This window comes from Suricata suricatta, chromosome 1, assembly GCF_006229205.1.
Source record: "Suricata suricatta isolate VVHF042 chromosome 1, meerkat_22Aug2017_6uvM2_HiC, whole genome shotgun sequence".
Taxonomy (NCBI): domain Eukaryota; kingdom Metazoa; phylum Chordata; class Mammalia; order Carnivora; family Herpestidae; genus Suricata; species Suricata suricatta.
The window spans coordinates 115,429,115-115,445,542 of NC_043700.1; the positions used below are offsets into that span (position 1 = coordinate 115,429,115).

General features: G+C 37.9%; 1 protein-coding gene across 2 annotated transcripts in view; it reads right to left on the bottom strand.

Annotated features, from left to right (window-relative positions):
• C1H4orf17 (chromosome 1 C4orf17 homolog) overlaps window positions 1-14,944 on the bottom strand; it is a 31,330-nt gene extending 16,386 nt beyond the window's left edge. Inside the window, exons 1-4 of one of the 2 annotated variants that reach the window (XM_029942782.1) lie at window positions 14,769-14,944; window positions 13,690-13,819; window positions 8,717-8,935; window positions 820-1,029 (exon numbers count right to left, since the gene is read on the bottom strand). In XM_029942782.1, the coding sequence (XP_029798642.1) occupies window positions 820-1,029; window positions 8,717-8,843 (337 nt within the window). In that variant the 5' untranslated portion in view covers window positions 8,844-8,935; window positions 13,690-13,819; window positions 14,769-14,944. The remainder of the gene's footprint in view (window positions 1-819; window positions 1,030-8,716; window positions 8,936-13,689; window positions 13,820-14,768) is intronic. The other variant, XM_029942792.1, reaches the window with a different exon arrangement.
• Between the last annotated feature and the right edge of the window lie 1,484 nt (window positions 14,945-16,428).

Consider the following 16,428-nt stretch of genomic DNA (forward strand, 5'->3'; position numbering starts at 1 on the left):
TCAAATGAATATCAAAAGAAACGCCCAGATTTGCCTCAGCAATGCTGGGAAGGGGGGAGTTAGCACTGAATAATCTAAAATACGGTTTTGATCTTTTGTGCACCTTGGCCACTCCAGTCTGGCCCAGCATGACAGACGCCAAAGTTATTTTGACCAGGAAATGGCAGTCTCCAGCCTCTAGATGCAAATCTTGTTTGCTGGTTCACTCTCCGGAGAGTGATAATCCTTGCCTGAGGCCGCCAGGAAACGTGGCGGCCCGACATTAATTTATTTAATGTTTATTTTTCAGAGAGAGAGATAGAGACAGAGCACAAGTAGGGGAGGGGCAGAGAGAGAGGGAGCTCATTTCAACTCAATAAACATTAATTAATTAATTAATTTTTTTACTGAAGATCACACACTGCACTGGTACCAAGGGTACCAGAAACACAGAAGGCAATAACCCTGGGCCCAGACCTTCAGGAATATATAAACGTGTAGTTCAATCCCTACAGCATTTCTCTGACTCACTTTTTGTCTGCAGTATGTTCTCATCATGTTGAGTAAACATTCACTTTTAGTATCTCTTAGCTACTTTTGCTGGAATTAGAGACTAGAACCACACCAAATATGTCCTGGACTGCTGAAATGAGATTAAATGAGTAAAACATTTTTATAATGAACAACCTATTTCACAGTGAGAAACTGCTGCTGCTGTATTAGCTGCTATATTTAACAACGGCATTCGTTATGTTAGCAACATATAGACTATCCCCCCTACCATCTCTGATAGTTTGCAGGAGACTCCAGGAAAGATTTCATCAGTTGCAAGGGACTCACCAGAATGAGGCCGAGGGGGCACTTTGAGGTGGTTTGTGGCTGGCGAGACTCCTCTGACAGGACTCTCCAGGGTGGCAGTGCTGGGTGGGTGACCGCATTTGGCCGATGGCATCTCATCCTTCTCTAGGTGGCTGAAGTGGCCAACAGCCCACAATGTTCCCAGTGAGTTGTCATCATCTTTCACAGTACAGATGGGAACGTTATTCAAACCTAGTTGATTAAGGATAAAAAGACCCACCAATCAGATTAGGGTTTTGGTAGATTTTCTTTGAATAATCAGCAATTTCCCCATCAGCAATTGTTAAGTGTACGTAAGATGTCAGACATCAAATTGTATGAATGAGTGCTAGGCGGATAGTCTTTGAAGGTCAGTGTAGCAAATTATGTTAGCACTACATGCTTCCTTAAAATGTTCTGATATCTCATTACCCTTGAGAACCAGGCTCACATCTTTGATCTTAGTCTGAGAGTCAAGTGGAATAGATCTGCCTCTATCCCAGATAAACATCTTATTTCCCAGGTTTTGATGATAAGCAGCATTATGTTAGCCCTTGTCATGAACAGCACATTTAGAGTTTGAAAGCGTCAAAGTGTCTCAATAGACCAAGGCCTCCTAAAAGACATACACTGGCTCTTTTTTTTTTATCTTCTGGCAGAAGATATAGACAACTGTAGAAGCTAGGAACAGAAGGTAGGATGAGGAAGATTGTGAGGAAAGGTAAGAAAAGAAAAAGCGGTGCAGAGCAAACTCCTTCCTCATGTCCAAGCCTTCTAGGTTCCTTCACTCTCCTATAGGGCTATTCGCTTTGGGGTCATATTTTGAATTATAGACAGATCTTCTATTTGGTACAAACACTACGTCATGACGTACTGGACAGCTTAGTAAATGACAGTGTACAGGACATTGCTTAGTGTTAATCAGTGAATTACGAGAGAGAGGAACAGATGTCTGCCTTGTTTCTAAGAAGTTGTACAGGAAGCTTCCAGATAGTGTCTTTTTAAATTTTTGCCTATTTTCTTCTAAATTTCCTTCTAGTACCATCAGTCCCCTCCTTCTTATCTGTATGCGCAAATGACATCCAAAAGGTCTTTGCTGAAAACCCTGTGTGAAACACTCTGTCTCCCTGTGCTTCTTTACTTTTCCCATAGCATTTGTCCCTTATCACATCTGTTCGCACGTTGCCGGGCTGAACTGTCCTAGGATATAAGCTTCACGAACGCGTGTGTTCTGTCTGTTTGTCTGTTTGGTTTGCCCCTCTGTTCCCAGTGGCCAGAATCGCGCCTGACGCAAAGTCGGTGCTCTATGATTATTTAGCAAATGAATGAATAACAGCCAAATATAAAGCTTTTATTTAGTCTGATACTTAAACTTTGGTGATAGTTAACTGGTTCCAAATAGGAATGAGAACATTTTGAAGATAGCATCACATCTTACCATTTTATCTGAAACACCTGAGAGAGTGATTGCCATATTTTCTCTGCTATCTCCTTTAATTAAAATATGGTAATAAGTAACAATGAAGAATTCAGATTCTATCTATCTAGGAGTTGGGAAAGAACTACATAGAAATATAAAAAAGTGGAATGGCACTAAAGTGGTTTCAGAGTCAAATGGGACAGTATTAAATGATTTAAAGCTAGTCACAGAAATGGAAAACTCAACCCAGCAGTGAAGAAGGACAATATTGGTGGGAGTTTCATTAACTGCTTTGAATATAAAGAATTAGGTTATGGAATTTTGGGCCCAGGAATGACCAGCTCCCGAGAAACGGCACCAAATTTCTGTCACCTTTGTAATTACAAAGGACCCACCTTGTGGGAGAGTGTCACAATGAGATTCAAATATCACTTTCCTGCCTAATTTTTTAATATGCAACTTCAGTTTAATGAGAACGTACTCGACTTTTTTTTTTTTTTTTTTTTTTGGTCCAAGGCAATTGTTTCCTTAGTTGATTGAGTGTGCTTTAATATTGGGAAGGTGTCAAATAAAAGATAGAAATGATAAAATAAAAATACGTGCTCTTCTTATCCATGTGATAAATTTAGTAAAAACCATAGCACATGTATATTTTAAATGTGTGTAATACTTAAGCAGAAGAGTATGAGAATATTATTAACTTGGTAAACAGTAAAGAAATGTTCTAAATAATGTACTTACCCATATTTATAAGTTTAATTTACTTTATTTACAGGACTTATTTATAGCATGGCCAGAGCTCAGTTGTTAAGGATGTGAAATATTTAAAAAGAAATCAAATCTATTTAATTAGTAATTGACATCTAAACTTTTAAAGGTATTTTTTTACTAAGTTCATAAATGGGACTAAATATTAATCACAGACCTCCCTTGACATGATTGTTAAAATCTTCTAGATTTATAAGTAAAACAATAAAATTTATAAGTTTAAATTTTAAACATTAAAACGAAAAGGTTTGGAATTGTTACTTTAGAATTTAATTTAAAAATAACAAATAACTGCAATAATCTTTATCGTGCACAAAACTTTCCATCAAGGATGCCACATATTTTCTATCTACATAGCTAGTGTTGTAAAAGCCTTACTGTTTATTTCACACCCTCCTCCCCAGGCCCAGGATGGCCCAGCCTCCACAGACCGCAGGGCAGTGGGGGTGTGGCCTGTTTTCCTCCACCTTGCTCTTCCACTCGCTCTTCCCCACTCACTGCTTCCAGCCCCTCTGGAGTCGGGGTGGAGGATGAAGGAATGGCTACCGGGACACAATGTCTTATTTGCCTAATGGTTTTAATTTAGTGTTGAGGCATCTGTGAAAGTGGATCTGTGAGGCAGAGAAAAAATGCTGACTCTTTCTCTCATGAGGTATTTTTGTGGGTTCTTTGGAGACTCGGTTGCGTCTCTGATACTGTTCACTGTCGTGGATAATGTACCTCCTAGTTAATTACTAACATCTCTCCCTTCCCACCTTCCCAGCAGGAGGAATGTCACCAGCCTCTTTTGGCTGCAGTTGTCCCAGTACATCAGTTAGTCCTCTTGGGCTGGGTGCCTGTAAGACAGTTCTTGGCCAGCTTCCTCCTGGGTGTCCACTCTAGCCCACAGGAAACAGGCCCTTTGCCTAGTCTTCTGTGGGAGCGCAGCGTAATCCCCACCTTTGTGCCACGGACACAGCCAGCTTCAGCCAGCTCCGGTCCGCTCTTGTCTTCAGATTTTAGAAGAGAATCACACACCATTCTTTGTCTTCCACAGCACAGAAGATACAGAACAAGTTCACTCCAACAACAGTCTCCCCCTGCTCCACTGCAGGAACAGTACAGGGCAGACCAGGAACAGCACAGGCAAGGATCTAGCTGGCCAGTGAGATCTCAGTCTCCTCTCTAGAAACTCCATTCTCCATAAACGGTTCCCTGGGAAACCCTGCAGGTTCAGGTGAAGGCAGCGACTACTGCTCCTTATTGGGGGGGGGGGGGTACACAGCGCCCCAATGACTCTTGTCAAAGAAATCCTCATTCTCTTTCCTTTTTATGAACTTTTACTCTTCTCTAAAGCAAAAGAGCCTGGAGATAGGCTACCATGGGAGGGCCAGTTTTTAAATCACCTCTTAGTAAGCCGTGCATAAATGATCTTGAAATTTGGCTTTAGCCAAAGTTCTGGAAGCGAGAAAAGCCTCATTTAATCCCATGACTAAATGTTGTTTGCCATGCAGTAGTGGCACTCAAATTTCTTTGGCTATTGTGTCCTTTGTTCAAACACACTTTACTCCCTCTTTGTCTCCTGCCCGATTTCCAAGACGCCAGAATACAGCTTGAAAACCTCCACCAAGCAAATGTAAGATTTTAATACAATCATGTCTAAAATTCAAACCTTCTCTATTCTATGGAATAGAAGAGGTGGTAGAGATCACTAGTTTGTAAATTAAATGGATATTTTTTATCTCTTACATGCATTTATCTATCTATGGATGACCCCATTTACTGTTCCCTCTTTTCTTTAAAATCACTTTTTCCATTTTCAGAGACAACATTTTCTAACCCAGCATCTCTGCCCTTTCTTTTTAGTCTCTTTCTCTGGATTTTCTGTGTCTATACATCCCTGTGTTTTTCAGCTTTCCATCGGGATTTCTTTGCTTTCTTGAGAAATAACATTATAGTTTTAACCTATATATTCCTGTTTTTCAAATATACTTTATAGGCTCCTCCAGCCCTTAGGCTCCAAGTCCTTATATCCATTTCTCTACTTAGTCATTTATTCCTGAATGTTCCTTTGGCACATTAAGTACAACATGTTTGATATGAAGCTTCTAATCTTACCTCCTACATATGTTCTTCCTCCCATATGTTCAAAACTAATAGTTGGTCCACTATGCATACCCAATCAACCAAGCTAAAAATACTGGTAGTAATTCTAGACTTTTTATTCCATTCCCAAATCCAATAAAGGCCCAAGTCTTGCTAATTGGTACTTCTTAACGTTTATCATATGTATCTCTCAAACCTCCATGAAATACATTCTTGACATTGCAGTGATTTTCTTATCTCTGCATTACATCTCAACTTTCACCATACTTCTGTCCTTGCCCATAAGACACTATATTATAATTATGTCCTTGTATTCCTATCTGCTCCAACTACACTATGAGCAGAAACTGGCTTGTGTTGTGTTGTTAGCAGAATATATGTACCACTAATAGGACTTTATATTGACATTTCTTAGACTGAATAAACTTACTGATGATTTAACTTTTAAAGGATTTATCTATGAGAATAACATTAGATCTCATGGACTAGAATATTTGAATATTGGTAAAATGGACTAATTCTTATAGTAAAGCTAGTGAACTAATTGTAGTGTCCTTGTCCTAAGTGTGGGCTCAAAGCACATTAATGGCCAAAATAAAGCAGTTTGCTGCCCTTCTCTTTATCATATAATTCCAGTTACAGGGTTTTCTGGAAGTTGCATGGATATCCTTGAAAGATTTATAAAAAAATTTTCAATTCAATTGAACGTATATTTATATGTGAACATATATTACTATAAGCAAGGCTTTGTGGTAGGCATTGCAGGGGATTCAAAGACATAATACTCTGTCCCTTGCCTGCCAATGGTTTCATGCTGTAATTATAGGTATAGGATATTCAAGGCAGAATGTGAAATAACATATGTAGGAATTATATAGCAAGTACATTCAAGTATTTGAAAGTCAGAAAAAATACTACACTCAATTTGGTAGTATTTGCCTTCATAGAAAAAAAGTACCAATTAAATGCAATATTTTTCTCATGTGGATTCTGAAAACCCCTGTCATCAAATTTTGCCACAAGAGTAGATTTCAAGGTAATCTATGCAATATCTGTTTGCTTTCTCTTGGCTTTCATTTTCCTGATCTTCTTTAGGCTTCTTTAGGCTTGACGAGCACCCCTCATCACTGAATCTTGTCTCATTGAATCTTTTATCTCATAACCCTCTGATGGTTTTCTCTGTGCTGCTCATCTGAGCTTTCCTCTTGCTCTGCCCCAAAGTTCAGCCTTCACTTCTCTGCTCACTTTCTGCCCTGGCCCATTCTTTATCCCTTTTACTTGGATGACAAAGTCCATCTTTTCTTACCTCCCAACCTCTAATTAGGTCCCTGCTCCTCTTCCACTTTCTATAATACAGCTAGAATGATTTTTTAATGAATGAAATCACTTGCTCAAGGACACACAACTAGATAGCTGAGGTAGAATATGAACTCTGTTTAAAATCTATCAGAGGCTCTAAATTTTACCTGGATATACGTTAAGCTCCCTTCTTTCCTTCCACAAAAATTTACCTAGCACCTCCCACATGGCAGCCACTCTTTGGGAAACAAAAAAGTGGTGAGTAAAACAGATATATCTTCTGTTTTTGATGAGCTCACAAATTGGTGGAAGGTATTTGATAATAATCAAATAAAAATACTTAGTCATACGCTGCAATAATTGCGGAGGTGCCTCTACCCAAAACCAGGCCTTCAGGACCCAAACACTCATCTGTTCACCTGACAGATGTGTCAGTTACGATGGCTTATGCTGACTCCTCTGGGAATTGCTTTCAGCTGCAGATGGCTCTCGTGCACGTTGGGGACCTGACCAATGAGTGTTTGATGGGGGTTACAAAGACCTTGTTCCGTTACTCAAGTTGAGAAGCATCTACAAAGCCATCCACAGCTCCTTATGGGGCTGACTGAGGCCTCTGTTGTGTCTGCATCAAGCTCAACTTCTACCAATCCTGCTTCCCTGGACTCCTATACGTGTTGTTCCTAAGAGCAGTCTGCAATACATCTCCTTCACACAAATCTCCACCCCACAGTCTATTTCCCAGAGGACCTGACCTAAGACAATCCTGTGACAGAGTACTGTGAAAATATAACATCAGGAAATTTAATTTAGATTGAGGATGTGGAGCCCAGAATGTCTCTTTTAAGTTACATGTAAACCAAACTTGAAAAATGAGAAATAATGAGGGAGTTTTTTGGCAAAAGAAAATAGTATGAGTGAAAATCCAGAGGTTGGAAAGGTTTTATCATCTGTTCAAGGAACTTAGGCAAGTCCAGTGTGGCTTATGTAGAGTGAAGATGGGTGGAAGGTATTGATAGGAAGTGAGTCAAAATAGGCAGAGGCCACATCATAGGAAACATTTTAGTCGATGTCAAGGTAGTCATTATCATAAGTGCATGGGGCATTTCTGAAGGATTTTGAGGAGGAAATTTAAACAGTTAAATTTATATTTTAATGATTTTTCTTGTTGTTCTATGGAGAGTGGATTGGATGAGGGGAGGGGTAGGAGCAGAGCAGTTAGGAGGCTACCAAATGCAAAAGCAGTAGTCAGACCAAGAGATAATAATGGCCTAGAGCAGAGCTGTAACTATGGCCTTGGAGAGAAGAGGCTTCATTTGCAAAATATTTAGAAGAAAAAGTGACAAGATCAAGGGAAGTATTGCAAGAGGAAAGGAAGGAAGTTCTAGAAGGGCCCAAATTTATAGTACCATGTACTAGTTAAAGTATACTAGTTGGAGAACCACATCTTTGACAGAAGATCAAGAGTTCAATGGAAGATCAAGAGTTCAGTTTCAAAGAGTAAAATTCAAGGTGTCCATTAAGCATCCAGTGCCTCACATATATAGGTCAAGTAGGCAACTGAATATGGCGGTCTCAAGTTTAGAAGAGAAATCTGAGTCTAAGATACATATTGAAAGTACTTGGCCTATAGACAGTTTTTGAAACTTGTAAATAAGTAAATCTGGCTAAGGTCACAGAATAGATTAAAGAGAGAAAATTACCAAGGATTGAGCTCTGAGGGACTCCAGCATTTACTATAGAATCAGGAAAAAAAAAAAAAAGCTGGGAAGGAGAAGTCACAGAGATAGGGGGAAAATTAGGAGTATATGGTGTTACAGAAACTAAATTTAAATACGTGAGAGAAAGAATAAAAGAAAGAAGGAAAGAAGAAAATGGAAGGCATGAGGAAAAGATAGAAGGAGGGAGGGAGAAAGGAAGGAAAGGAAGAATGATAGGGAGAAAGAAGGAGAGAAAGAGAGAGAAAGGGAAAAAGGGGTGGAGGGTAAGGTATATGCTTCTCCAGGGCTACTATTTAGCATGTAGATGCTAGAATGGCCATGCAGTTTGTTAATATGTTTAAAGACTTTTATACCTATGGGTCAATTGCTGCTGTGAGCTCTTTGTCACCTCTCCAGGTCCCTTTCATACCCAAGTATTGATGGCTGGCACAAAGGATACCTGTAAGCCTCTACTCTAACCCCAATGCTGGCATCTGGTCTCAGTGGTCAAAACCTGTGCCTCACCATTGGTTACATATTTTTAATAGTATCCCTGGGTTTACCCATAAGAATTATCAAGTAGCCCAAATGTAGAGAGAGGGAAACACTGTAGGACCTTGAGTCACCTTACCTTTGATGTGACAGACCCTTCTGGGATGAGGGGTGTGCCGGACTAGAAAGCAACCTCCATTTCTATCCATAATATGGCTGCCTTTGCTTTCAAACTGAGAAGCAGACACCGGAGACTTGAGGCTCATGTTCTTGGGAGGTTGGTTTGCCCTTCTTCACTGCTGCCACAAAATGTCTTGGGGTCCTACCTGGTGATCTCACTTCTAGAGATGCTCTGACCCTGAAATCATAAAACGACAATCATTCTGTTAGGGGTTCTTGACATTAATTACACATCAAATATTTCTTCTTCTTTGCTTTCATTGCTGAGTTGTTTTCCTTGTCAAAGCAATGTGAGGCTCTTGTACTTTCAGATTAAATTTTTGTAAACATTGAATTGAATACAGGCATGGGTAAAACCAAAGATTTTTCCCTGGAAAACTCAAAACATTTGTGAGAAGCTTAAAATATGTTCTACACTTAATTACATTTAAGATCACTTTGTTAGCTTACCAACATAAAAATAATTAACAGGTTATCAATTTTGATACAGCAATGAAAATGATAGCTTTAAAATACAATACCCACAAATGTGCTTTGCAATAATACACCTTTCATATTATGATATAATATACATATAAAGACCTTTCATATTATACTTTAAGAAAACCAGTTTGTTTTTTAAGTAGGCTTCACGCTCGGCACAGAGCTCAATGCTGAACTTGAACTCACAACCCTGAGATCAAGAGTCCAATGCTTAACCAAATGAACCACCATTCATACCCCAAGATAACCACCTTCTTAAATTTGTATCATCTTCTGAGAGGATGAAAAAAATAAGAAAAGAAATCTGATAAAAGTATGACATTGCACCCACACATGATAAACTGGAGAACATTTGGCATGTTGTTGTTTGTTTTTTGCAGTATTATTTAATAATTTTCTTTCAATCACTCAGTAATTATTTATTAGAGAGCTAAAGTGTCATAGGCCTAAGGGATCAAAGATAATGTTATGGCTCTTAGGGAATTTACAATTATGTGGGGAAAATGTTCTGGATTAGGAACATAGGAAAGAGTTAAAGATGACATACTTTAGGGTGCCTGAGTGGCTCAGTTGGTTAAGCATCCAACTCCTGATTTCGTCTTAGGTCATGATTTCATGGTTTGTGGGACTGAGCCCTACATCGGGCTCAGCACTGACAGCCTAGAACTTGCTTGGGATTCTCTCTCTTCCTCTCTCTCTCACTCTCTGCCCCTCCTCACTCATGCTCTCGCTTTCTCTCTCAAAATAAATAAACTTTAAAAAATGACACACTATCTTGATATTTAAAGAAGGATATTTTCTGGTGTTTGTATATTTCCTATCTCACATGGCTCTCTTATTCATCATAGCAGGACTGAGAAATATACATTTTATTTCTAACCATGGCAGGGTGTCCTTCTGGTCAGAATAATTTTCAGTATCAAAATATGTCCATATTCTAGAAATTGCTCTCAAGATTTTGTTGGGGCAGACATTTTTAGTTCATTAACTATTTTTTAGACCAAAGAATCTGTATTCAAGTTTTCCATGGTATACATTCAGAGTGTATGGTATATAAGTTATCAGTCCTGCTTACCACAAATATCTAGTGTTCATAAATTCTAAAAATTTTCTAAGGTTAATAAAATGTGTTAAAGTATTTGAATTCATAAAGTACTATTATCTATCAAAAATATTTTCTTATTGTTCCTTATAAATAAGGAGGAGTCAATTCTTTTTTTTTTTTAACGTTTATTTATTTTTGACAGGGAGACAGGGCATGAGTAGAGAGAGAGGGAGACACAGAATCCAAAGCAGACTCCAGGCTCTGAGGTGTCAACACACTGTTGACGCGGGGCTTGAACTCAAGAACCATGATATCATGACCTGAGCCAAAGTCGGCCACCCTACTGACTGAGCCACCCAGGCATCACAAGAGGAGTTAATTCTAGCCTCTTTGTAGAACACAAACTATAGACTTACTCATTCTTTCTGTGTGGGACCTTTTGCACAATTAAGTCAGCAAATTCATTTTTTATCTGTATTGGGGGAAAAGGGTACAGTAGACAATTTGGAGAGTGGGAAGTAGACTGAACTGAAACTTTAAAATGAGATGTATGGTCCCAGCTTTGCCATTAATGAGCTAAGTGACCATAGATCAATTATTTTATTTCCTAGGTTTTTATTTGTTCATCTGAAACCTCATAGGATTGACGGAGACATCAGCTAGAATGTTCAGCTATTCTACTGGGTGTGTCTTCCCCTCATCAATCATTTCATAGGTTAATTTGAAGGGTAATAATATACTTCAAATTCTGGTATTAAATGTCAATAAACAGACAATGAAGAAAACTCTTTCTCTTCTTATGAAAATGACAGTGCCTTCAAGAAGTCTGAAATTCATCTTACTTTTATATTTTAAAAGATGCTACAGTGCTTTCTTTTGGATTACAGAAAATTTAATTACCTGATGTGACTTTTATTGTTTCTTTTGGAGGTTTTGAAATAATGTTAAAGGGATAAAGGCAAAATGTAACTATTTTATCCACATATATCATTAAAAATTTTTCATGATCCAATATACATTATGTACTACTGAAAGTCTGACTTAAACTTAAATTTTCAGAAATGAGATAAATGGAAGACTCAGGACAAAGTTGTACTTTGAAATGTTCTAACAAGTGATCTAATGATGAAAAAAATAAAACTATCTCAAACCTGAAGAAAAGTGAAACTATATTTTGCCCTGTGAAAGATATTCTTTAAAAAATGAAAAGGTAGGCCACAGACTGGGAAAAAAATATTCTGAAACACATATATGATAAAGGACTTATATCTAGAATAACAAAGAGCACTTAAAACTCAACATTAAGAAAATAAATAGCCAAGTAACTAGTATTAAAGGTGAACAAACACTTCATCAAAGAAGATTATCAGATGACAATTAAGCAAGTATATAAAAAGATACTCAACATCATTTATTGTTAAGGAATTACAAAACAAAACAATGACATACCTCTACACACCTATTAGAATGGCTAAAATCCAAAATACTGACAATGCCAAATGCTGGCAGGAATGTGGAGCAATGGGAACTCTCATTATTGTCAGTGGGAATACAAAATGATACAGCCACTTTGGAAGACAAGTTGGAAATTTCTTACAAAGCTACACACACTCTTACCATAGATCCAGCGATTGCACTCCTAGGTGTTTACCCAAAGGAGCTGAATTCATGTCCACAAAGAAACCTACATACACGTGGATGTTTATTCATAATTGCCAAAACATGGAAGTAACCAGAGTGTCCTTCAGTAGGTGAATGGATAAATTGTCATATGTTCATGCAATGGAATACTATTCAACAGCAAAAAGAAATGAGCTATCAAACCATGAAAAGACATGGAGGAACATTAAATGTATATTGCTAAGAAACCAATCTGAAAAGGCTACACACTGAATGATTCCCACTACATGATTTTCTGGAGGAAACAAAACTATGGAGACAGTGGAAAGATCCGTGGTTGCCAAGAGTTCTAGAGAGGAAGCGGGGGAGTAATGAGTAGATGGAGAATAAGAGATTTTTAGGGCAGTGAAACCAGCTTGTAGTATACTGTTCTATACTGTAGTTGTGGACATATGACATCATGCACTTGTTGAAAGCTACAGAACTATTCAGCACGGAGTGAGACTTCAGTTAATGATAATTATTTTGATTCATAAATTATAACAAATGTGTCATGCTACTGAAGATGCGAAAAATAGGGGTCACTGGGCAGGGGGATATATGGAGTTTCCTGTACTTTCTGCTCCATTTTTCTGGAAGCTCAAAAACTACTCTAAAAAATAAAGTCTATTAATTAAGAGAGAAAAAAAAGAAACTACCACAAGCCCAAAGAAAAGCAAAACTATTTTAGTTATTATTATTTTTTTAGTTATTATTAATAATGGCCCACATCTTTCTTGTCCACTTGTTGCCTGTATTGATTTTAACACTCTTTAATTGACTGATAATTAATTTCACATTGATTTTAGTGGATATCTTTCCAAAGTTCATCAATTGGCTTAGAATAATATTTCTTTATTAAGATTTCTCTTTATTATAAGCATTAATTTTGGACTATAATTTTTTAAAATTTATAAACTCAAAAGCAATGAATCATTCATTCTCATATGAGGTTAGATTTTTTCCCCCAAAGGCAAGAGAAATATGAAAAGAACATGTTATTAAAATAAGGAATTAATAGAGGACTGGAAAATAATTTACATGTTGATAAACAAATATAATCCTTGTTAGAGTATCAGAAATTTCATTTATTTTATAATGAAGTGACTAAACATTTTCCTAAACCAATATTAGAGAATCCCATTGATGCAAAATTGGTCAATACATATCATGGATAGATTCTGTAGACTAAATCAGTTATAATAACTTCAATAATGTGCCACGGATTCTTTACAGTTTTGTGATAAACAATAGGTATTTTTAAACTCCAAAACAAACAAAAAACACCACAAGAAAACAACAACACACACACACACACTCACACACACACACACACACACCTTTCCACTATTTTAACTTAGTAGGTATTTGCTGTATAATATAGAGCAGCTGTTCTCAGCCCACCTACCCCACCTGAGGCATATGACAGGTGATGTTCAGAGGAAAGACACTGCCATCCCATGTTCAGATTTTGAAGAATGCATTCCACAGCTGTGGTAGAGCAAAGTACTAAAAAAATTTTCAACCACCCCAATGATGGTGTGTCAGTAACTGTTGCTCAGAGGAGCTATAAAAACAGGTTTTAACTCCAATCTTTCCAAACAGGTAGGCACATGTCATTGCAACTAAATGCCCACAGATAGTGTTAGAAAACTTACCCTTCCTTGTATTAATTCCTTTTAAAAGCTAAACAATTTCCAGACATAAGCATTTTAGTTATTATGAGTAAATATGTTGGGTCTCACCTCACTCTTATGTTGCAAAACCTCAGTGGAGCCCTGCTTGACTTATGCCTCAAAAGATCTGATGAGTAGAAGCAGCCAAGTTCCATTTATAATTCTATTCTACTTGTGATGCCAGCAATCTGCTTTCATTCTGAAGAGGAAGAGAAAAACCTGTACATTGGTAACTGATGGAACTCCAAATTAAAATTACCCTTGCCATCCAGGGAATTGTGCATGTGTTTCTGGGAGCAATATTTCCTTTCCTATAGCCTCTGAATCTACCTATATGTTACCAAATCACTGAATTTTATTTAGACTACGTGACACAAAATCCTCAAATTCCAGGGTTTCAGAGCTATGAATAATTATGTAGTCCTAACTCGGGTCATTGGTACTTTTAAAATATGCAAATCTGTATTAAATATTAATAATCTTAGTCCAAAATAGCACTTATGTAAAATGTATGCTTAAAACAAGAGGCTACAACATCTGATCTATGAACAGCTGTAAGTTACAATGAATTCCGAGAGATGTAAAGACTGGTATTTGCAGATTGTCTTGCCTAAAATGCATGCCATTCAGATCTTCACTGCCTTCATTGCTCTGCCTAAAGGAGACTTTCTCCTGGGCATTCTTTACCCTTCTCTGAAGTAGTTCCTGCCATCTTCCCAGCCTGGGCCACTGTCTACCTCTTACTCTCCTGAGGTGCTCTCCACAAGCACATGTTGCTCCCTGACTTTTTCCTTTTTTCACATTTCTGTGTTTATTTTCCTCTCCCCACATGATGGCAATTAAACAAGCAGGCAATGGTCTACTCTGAGTTCTGTATTCTTAGTACCTGTCACATCGTATATGTTCAGTACTTGTTAAATGAAGTCAAATGTTATCCACAGAACAAATGTCTTTATCCCCAAAACTTAGCTTATTTGTATGATCTCCTCAAAGATAGGTGGTCTCCTTTAAAAGATAGTATCTCATTACTGCAAAACAGATTTAGTCGGCCTTCCCGTAGTCTCGAAAAGAAGATGAACCTGGGATCCACTAACTAAATCATACTTAATTGTTTTTTAATTATTTTAATGATGAATTTAAAGTGATACCTTAGGACAGTTTTTTAAAGATGATCTGGTTGCCAGGAACTCAAGGCTATTGATACACTCCAAGCCTCATAATGGGCCTATGCTGATTTCCTTAAATCTTTGCACTTGAGCTGGGAATTTTTGATTGGCAGAGATAGCCTAATGTCTAATGCTTCCAACAGAATATCACTGTCTCCCTCCGGTTTCTCCCACTCTTACTCCAAGGAGCCCATGAGGCTCCCTGGTTGTTAAGATACACTACAAAGCTTAGCAACATGGTAACATTCCTTAGGGAAATCTGAGTTCCAGAACCTCTCGCCCCTATGTTCTTCTCAGAGCCCCCCTTACCCACAGCTTGACAAAACCCTATGGCAGCAGTGACTCTTCCCAGTTTCCGACATACAATAGTGTTGAATCAAATGAAAGAAAAAGAGAAAAAATAAAGAGCAACTTACTGATACCTCTCCCCGTAATTCTGCTTGAAGAACACATAATATGCAGATGTAATCAGACCTCTCACCCAAAACTACGGGGAGAAAATGTGGGTCATTTAAATGATATCCCGGTCATCCTGCTTGGTAGTCAGCATGTCCATGACAGTGACTTGCTCAATAGTGTTGAAAAAAATTGAAATGTTAATGAAAAGTCATAAAGAAACATTAAGTAATACAGTTAAAGTCATAGCATTCCCTGTGAAAAGTGAAGGTGGAATCATACATAGTAATTCCATACATGCACACACACATATACATACCTCTACATGTGTCTTTCAGCTCTCAGCATTAAATATACTAGTGCTTCTCAATATTTTTCTTTTTGGACCATGTATGATTTTTAATTTCTAAATCAGTCTCTGAAATCAATATAGATAATTTCCAAAGGGCAAATACTAATTTAAAACAATGTAAGGATATAGCCTAATTCAGTCTGGTGTTTTTTGATTTGTTTTATTTTTGTTGTTGTTGTTGTTTTTAACTTTTTAAAATGTTTTTTATTTATTTTTGAGACAGAGAGAGACAGCACAAGCAGGGGAGGGTCAGAGAGAAAGGGAGACACAGAATCCGAAGCAGGCTCCAGGCTCTGAACTGTCAGCACAGAACCCGACCAGGAGCCTGAACCCACGAACCATGAGATCATGACATGAGATGAAGTCGGATGCTTAACCGACTGAGCCACCCAGGCGCCCCTGTTTTTGTTTTTTGGATTGGCCCCAAGAATTAAAGGCTAAATATCTCCTCTTGCCTATAACCCATTCAGAACTTGTACCACACTATTTTTCTGTATTTCATGGAAGATTCAAAGGACTTTCTAAGGTAATTTTTCCATTTTGAGATGTCCATACTACACTTTGTATCAGTTAGGAATTTGTTTTACACAGTGAGTCACAGAGACTTATTTCTCCCTCACATGAGAGAGTCCAATAGTCGAGGGTTGGTATGGAACCTCCATGGTGTCATTTTGGGCCTCGGCTTTTTCCACATTTTGGTCCCTCTTCCTTCATATGCAGCTTCCCTCCTCGAAATCAACTCTTACCCAAGCTGGTTCCTGAAGTCCCAGCCACCCAAATGGCTACGATATTACAGACATCAAATGCATAGTCCAGGCAGAAAAGAAAAGGAAAGGGGGAGAAGGGGAGATAAAGACATACAATGGCTATGTGCTCCCTCCATAAAAGCCTTTC